General features: G+C 42.3%; 1 protein-coding gene across 8 annotated transcripts in view; it reads left to right on the top strand.

Moving 5' to 3' along the window:
• The window catches only part of Fry (FRY microtubule binding protein), a 407,497-nt gene that overhangs the window by 373,548 nt on the left and 26,607 nt on the right, over positions 1-7,342 (top strand). For all 8 annotated transcript variants that reach the window (XM_031338824.1, XM_031338826.1, XM_031338825.1 and 5 more), the window contains 3 exons: positions 2,853-3,053; positions 3,418-3,579; positions 6,799-6,965. In XM_031338824.1, coding sequence (XP_031194684.1) covers positions 2,853-3,053; positions 3,418-3,579; positions 6,799-6,965 — 530 coding nt within the window. The remainder of the gene's footprint in view (positions 1-2,852; positions 3,054-3,417; positions 3,580-6,798; positions 6,966-7,342) is intronic.

Genomic DNA, 7,342 nt, shown 5'->3' on the forward strand with positions numbered 1-7,342 from the left:
TTGGTTTTTCGAGACAGGGTTTCTCTGTGTAGCCCTGGCTGTCCTGAACTCACTCTGTAGACCAGGCTCGCCTCGAACTCAGAAATCCACCTGCTTCTGACTCCCAAGTGCTGGGATTAAAGGCGTGCGGCACCACTGCCCAGCTCAGTAGTAATTTCTTATAGCCATCTTGGGGAAACAGGTAAAACAGGTACAGGTTCAGTTTCCTTATGCAGAATGCTTGGAACTAGAAGTGTTACAGGTTTGAGTAGTTTTATTTGGGAATATTTGTATATGCATAATACACACAGTTCCTTGGGGATGAGCCTAAAGTCTAAATGCTAAACTCATTTTACTTCCTCTGTCTTTAGCCTGGTGGTAATTTCATGCAGCATCTTTAGGGAGCTGGGTTTTGACTGTGCCCTGTACATGGAATTCTACACTTGGGAGCTCTGTGATGGCACTCAGCAAGAACAATTGGGATTTTGGAACACTTCACATTAGGGAAACTCAACCCATGTAGCATGAATATAGACCCAGGTTCAGTTCCCAGCACTCCAGCAGTGCACAAGCCATCTGTAACTTTCATTTCAGGGGATCCAATTCCCTCCAGTGGCTTCTGTGGGCACTGCATAAACATGGTGCTCCTACATACACATGGGCACGCACATAAAATAAAAATAAGTAAATCCCTGAAAATACCCTAACAGGACAAATGACGGTAACACTTTCTGTATCTGCAGTGATGTGTTTAAGAGTTTTGTTATTGCTTTCTTCCACAAATAGTCAAAACAAACTTTGAACAGACTTCCAACCCGTTAGAGGTGAGGTCTGACACGGAAAGCTGGTCCACTAAACCTGCCTTATCTAAAACCAGGAACCCAAGAGGAAAAAGAAGCCTCTGCTCACTGCGTTTGATGCTCACTCATGGCTCCTGGACTATTATGCTGCTTGCTGACCTCCCATCAGAAGCATAGCTTTACCTCACTCAGGAGCCATTAAGTTCCTAATGACCATCCAATGAGATGGAGTGCTGGCTCTTACTCAGATGACTTTGTTTGTTTGTTTGTTTGTTTTTCGAGACAGGGTTTCTCTGTGTAGCCCTGGCTGTCCTGGAACTCACTCTGTAGACCAGGCTGGCCTCAAACTCAGAAATCCGCCTGCCTCTGCCTCCCAAGTGCTAGGATTAAAGGCGTGCGCCACGACTGCCTGGCTCAGATGACTTTTTTGTTATCATCAGAGTGTGTCTTAGTCAGGGTTTCTGTTGCTACAGTGAAACACCATGAACAAAAAACCAAACTGAGGAGGGAAGGCTTTATTTGGCTTACACCTCCACATGGCCGTTCATCATTGAAGGAAGTCAGGACAGGGACTTAAATAGGGTAACAACCTGGAGGCAGGAGCTGATGCAGAAACCATGGAGGGGTGCTGCTTACTGGCTCCCCATGGTTTGCTTGGCCAGCCTGCTTTCTTAAAGAACCCAGGATCACTATCTCAGGGATGACACCACTCACAATGGGCTGAGCCCTCCCGCATTGATCATTAATTTAGAAAAAGGCATACCGCTGGATCTCATAGAAGCATTTTCTCAACTGAGGCTCCTTCCTATCTGATGACTCTAGCTTGTGTCAAGTTGACATACACAACCAACCAGTACAGTGTAGATATCTTCCTTTAGTCCTCCTTCAAGAGACAGAAAACAAAACCCCACATTCATTTCTGCAGGAAAAAAAATAAAGTTATGTCAGCCAAATAGACTTATCTAATGGCTGGTGCTTTGTAGAGAAGATATGAGATGCAACTCCAGGAGTTAAAACTTCCTTGTCCAACTACGCCAGTTCTCACTGAATCAGAATGGGCAAGTCTGCAGGAAATCTTCAGTGCCAAGGCAAGAAACTTAACCACTTCCCAGCCTGGGACAATTTACAAATGAGTCTCAAGCAAAGCCAAGATGTGGCTTCTGATTAGTGCATGACCCCTCAAACTTTAGACAGTGCTCACAGACTTAACTCTGTAGTTTTTTTCCTGTGGAATCTGCTGTGGCAAAACAGCCTGGAATATTTACCTAATGTGCTTTTACTTAACAGCCAAGGAATTCCAGAATGTGCTCTGAGCATACTTATTTCCCCTCCCGAAAACTCTAAACAGAGGCTGGAGGGGGGTGGGGTTACACTAATTTTAAAGTTATTTTAATGTTAATAATCTCCCCTTTTTTTTTTGGACAGATTTTTGAAAACAAAATTTTCTAGGGTTTACCAAAATCAACTTTAAGAAATATATATTTCCTGCTGGGCGTGATGGTGCATGCCTTTAATCCCAGCACTTAGGAAAAAGAGAAAGAAAGGGAGAGACAAAGAGAGGGAAAAAGACAGGCAGACAGATGGATCTCTGTGAGTTGGAGGACAGCCTGGTCTACAAAGTGAGTTCCAGGCTATCCAAGGTTACACAATGAGACCTTGTTTAAAAAAAAAAAAAAAATATATATATATATATATATACACACACAAATATGTATACATATGTGTGTATGTGTATATATATATGTGTGTATATATATGTATATATGTATCTATATATACATATATGTGTATGTGTTTGTATATATATTATATATGTATATTATATGTATATATACCTAACACATCAAAGAGAAGTGTGCCTTCACTTCTACTTGTGAGATAATACACATTTCCAGAAAAGCTTTGCTCTTTTTGTCTCCCTGTTGGTAAACTGGAGTCTGAGCATCAAAGCAGATGAGGGCTTGAGAGTTGATGGTGACCCACATTTGTGTCTAAGCTAGGACTGACTAACTATGGAAAGGTGTGTGTGCCAGAGGCCTGGGGCATGAAAAGTTGGTTGTGGTGTGATTTCAGGGGGAGAGTATGGACAACTTCAACTGGGGAGTGCGCAGGCGCTCTCTGGACAGCCTGGACAAGTGTGATATGCAGATCCTGGAGGAGCGCCAACTCTCAAGAAGTACTCCCAGCCTAAATAAAATGAGCCACGAGGACTCGGATGAGTCATCAGAGGAGGAGGACCTCACAGCCAGCCAGATCCTGGGACATTCAGACCTTGTAAGTAGGGACTCTCCCACTGGAGGGCTGGGAAGCCTTGGGTTTGGTTTGGTTTTTTGAATTAATTCATGAGTTTTGTTTCCAGCTAAATAAACTCTTTATGGCTGCTGAACTGAAATCTGAACTCTCGGGTGGAGTCTCAGTGACTCCTTCTCTGTAGGTCACTGTAGGCAGTTGGTACCCTGAGGCCAGATTCATACAGGGTTGCCCACTGCTACTTTAAAGTTAATATGCTAATAATAATCAATGACATATAGAACTTAGAAAAATTATACCTGTCAACCAAGTACTGGGGAGTGATGATGTGTGTGTTCTTCTGACAGGAACTTCCTGTTACATTTTCTTTGCTTTGTTTTCTAAACAGATCATGAATCTCTCCCCCTCTGAGGAGGCCAATCCTATGGAGCTGCTGACCAGTGCCTGTGACTCCACCCCCGCAGACCCTCATTCCTTCAACACCAGAATGGCAAGCTTCGAGGCTGCTTTGCCTGATATAAATAATCTGCAGATTTCAGAGGGGTCAAAGGTGAATTTTTTGAAAGAGATTTGTGGAATTTCTTTTGTAGTTCCCTTAAGGGGGTGGAGGAAAGACAAAAAAACATCCTACTAAGAATCCGTAGAGGGAGGTTCAAAGTGGAGGGGCCTCGGGTTTTAGTGAAATGACTGAAGCTCCTGCCTTCCCTGTGCTTTTTGAAGTTGTTTTATGTTCACAAACTTGAGCAGGTCCCCTTTTGGCTGAGAGATTTGGCCTGAGGCCTTTTTTTGTAAAATGAAATACTTGACTACTGACTGACTGTAAAAGCGAGTGGTAGAGAGAGAATGTCATGGCCTCCGGAGGGTGGTGGCTTTTATAAAACAACTCACTAAGTAGGTGTAGGAGTATGTGAGCACTGGGGGCAATTTTCTCTGCGTAGGGACCAATTACACAATTTGCTCATTGATTCAACGCTTGCCTTTTGTCGAACAATAGGAATATTTAATGTCGATCACATAGAATTATGCCAAATCTGCATAAAACTCTCCTAGCTAGACTCCCTGAGGGGACGAGTTATCTAATGCATATAATTTCCTTATTTTAAAAGGCTGGCTTTAAGAAAAAAAAAATCTTGTGGATATTTTACTTAAGGATTATTTTATCAAAATTCACAGAAAATATCCTGCCCATAAAACCATTCATTTGCAAGCTATAACCACACATATGACCTTTAGTGTAGAATTTTATCTCTTTATATTAGAGATACCAAAATAGTCTATCACTGTTAGAATAGAATTAGTCATTCCTGATCCTGACTTTGGCTATAGTTTTGCAACTTTGAAAGAGAAAAAAAAATTGTGGGGTGTGTGTGTGAGAGAGAGGGGGGACAGAGATCAGGAGGGAGGGAGAGAGAGAGAGATGCTGCTAAAGGAAAACTGTAACACTTTCTACACCGTTTTACAATATGCTGAAATCAAGAAACCCCTGAACGCTTTAAACCAATAGCAACCACTAAGGTGCGATTATCTAAAAATATTAGAGCTGAAAAGAATTATTTCTACGATTGCCCCAACTCAAACGGAAGGATAAGAACTATAATTGGGATTCTTGGAGTTGGAACTGTCCTTTTTGGGCCAAAAAATAAAGCCTCCTGAACAAGCTCTTGTTCTAGATTGAAAAATACTAGAACCTTAATCCCAAGATGAAGACATTTTAAGTTAAATTTCTTGGAAAACATCATAAAATATATATGACAGGCTGAGCGTGTCATTCCTCAGCATGAGTACAGTCTCTCCACTTTTCCTTTAAATACTGATAGACAGACAGGCAGACAGACAGATGACAGATACATGATAGATAGATAGATAGATAGATAGATAGATAGATAGATAGATAGATAGATAGGCAGACAGATAAATGATAGATTTCTCTTGAGAGAATAATATAATTCTATCAATAAAAATGTTTTAAAGACACCTCTGTTTTCTCATGACCTAAATTCTGTGGTATTTCATATAGTTATGGTGTTAGAGAGAGCATAGATCCATCTGTCAGAACTTGTCACCACCAAAGACATGAGCTATCCTGACTCTCTATTTTAGCTTTAACATTCTAGCTCATTTCTCCTCATTAATCCTAAATTCAGAATACTGTAAGCCAATGGTCAGATGTTAACCCGTGGTAAAGGCCTAGATCACAGACATTTCTATTTCACCTTGACTTATTTTTAAGATGACTCACAGAAGCACGTATGTGTGTTTCCTTCCTCTGCCTTTCTGATGTGTAGCCCAGTTGCCTTCCTTCCTCTCCCAGAACAGGCTGTTCTCCAGTTGACTCCCCCACCCCCACCCCGCCTCAGCTCAAGCCCAGCCTATTTTTCCATTTTACTGTGTGTATCTCTTCCCTGCCTCTCACTGACCCAAGATCTGCTGCTCTAAACATTTACTTGCTATTGTTTATTGCTCTGTGGTTAGGTGAGGTGAGAGGTGAGAGCTACACTCTCACCTTAGCCGCTCCCCAGGAGGGTACAGTGCACCTCCTGTGCATGCAGCTGGGTGATAGGGTGCTTTCTGAATAAGAAAGCCTGTCACCACAGTATAAGGCACACTACAGATTCCCCTCTGAGCATCTGTTGTACCATGCACTGATACATTTATATTCTAGCCTTTATTGGAAAAGGGATTTCCTATTGGAAAATAGGTTTAGATGTGCCTGTCTCTAAAGGTATGGGCTGTAAAAATCAAAGTTTATTTGTGCCTGGCTTCTTTCTGGTTTTTGAAACTATAGTGGTCTTGTGAACTGGGTCTCCAGGGACTGGTCCAGGCATTAGCATGCATATCATCTGTTCTGGGGATGTCAAGTTCTTATGAATGCAAAGGCAAAGAGCTTCTCTTCCAGTTCTAACTCTCATGGCCAACCTGACACTGAGCAAATACTTTGTACACAGAACAGAGCTTGCTAATCTGTAAACATGGAAGTTAGATAGGATAGGGGAGGTGTCTCTCTGACAATATTGAAGTTAGCATTTATACACTTCAAACACAGATCAAATGTGACAATCTATAGAGCCTTTGGGGATGATTATGGAAGACACCACAAGGAAGATTATCCAAAAGGAAGAGAGGACACTTCAATGAATTTCTAAGCCCATGTCCCTCCCTCTCAATATTTCATTTCGGCTTCATTGAGTCCAGAATGTTTTTTGGTTTTGGGGGGTTTTTTTTGTTTTGTTTTGTTTTGTTTTTTGTTTTTTGAGACAGGGTTTCTCTTTGTAGCCCTGGCTATCCTGAAACTCACTCTGTAGACTAGGCTGGCCTCGAACTCAGAAATCCACCTGTCTCTGCCTCCCAAGTGCTGGGATTAAAGGTGTGCGCCACCAGCGCCCAGCCAGAATGTATATTCTTACACATTGGGGTTTAAAACTTTGTCACTAGAGATGGAGAGATGGCTCAGTGGTTAAGAGCACTGACTGCTCTTCCAAAAGTCCTGAGTTCAAATCCCAGCAACCACATGGTGGCTCACAACCATCTGTGATGAGATCTGACGCCCTCTTCTGTTGTGTCTGAAGACAGCTATAGTGAACTTACATATAATAATAAATATATCTTTGGGCCTGGAGCAAGTGGGGCCAGAGTGAGCGGGACTGGAGCGAGCAGAGGTTCTGAGTTCAATTCCTAGCAACCACATGATGGCTCACAACCATCTGTACAGCTACAGTGTACTCATATACATAAAATAAATAAATAAATCCTTAAAATTTTGTCACTGCAGGCTGAGGCAGTCCCTGAAGAGGAGGACACCACCGTGCATGAAGATGATCTTTCAAGTTCCATCAATGAGCTCCCGGCAGCGTTTGAATGCAGTGACAGCTTCAGCCTGGATATGACTGAGGCAGAGGAAAAAGGCAATCGGGGCCTGGACCAGTACACCCTCGCCAGGCAAGCAGCCCATGGGGAAATGATTGGCATGAGTATGCAGGGCATACTGTGTGGCATGCATGCCCCTCTCTAGCTACCCACTGCACACTAGCTACACATCCTCATACCACAGAGACCTCCTAACATGGAACCTGGTAGGACCTCACTGTGATGCAATCATCCAAGCCCATGGAGGGCTTTCCATGGGACTAAGAATTTATAGAGCCAGAGAGTAACATGAAAAGCCAAAAAAAAAAAAAAAAAAAAGGTCCTGGTAATGTGAAGCTTTGGAGATAAGATATGAGTTAAGCTTGAAAATGAATTCTTTACAAGTTAAAGACACAAGCAACAGGCTCCTTTTTTCTTACTTTCTTTTTTTTTTTTTAGCATTTATTTAT

Source organism: Mastomys coucha, unplaced genomic scaffold, assembly GCF_008632895.1.
Source record: "Mastomys coucha isolate ucsf_1 unplaced genomic scaffold, UCSF_Mcou_1 pScaffold22, whole genome shotgun sequence".
NCBI lineage: Eukaryota > Metazoa > Chordata > Mammalia > Rodentia > Muridae > Mastomys > Mastomys coucha.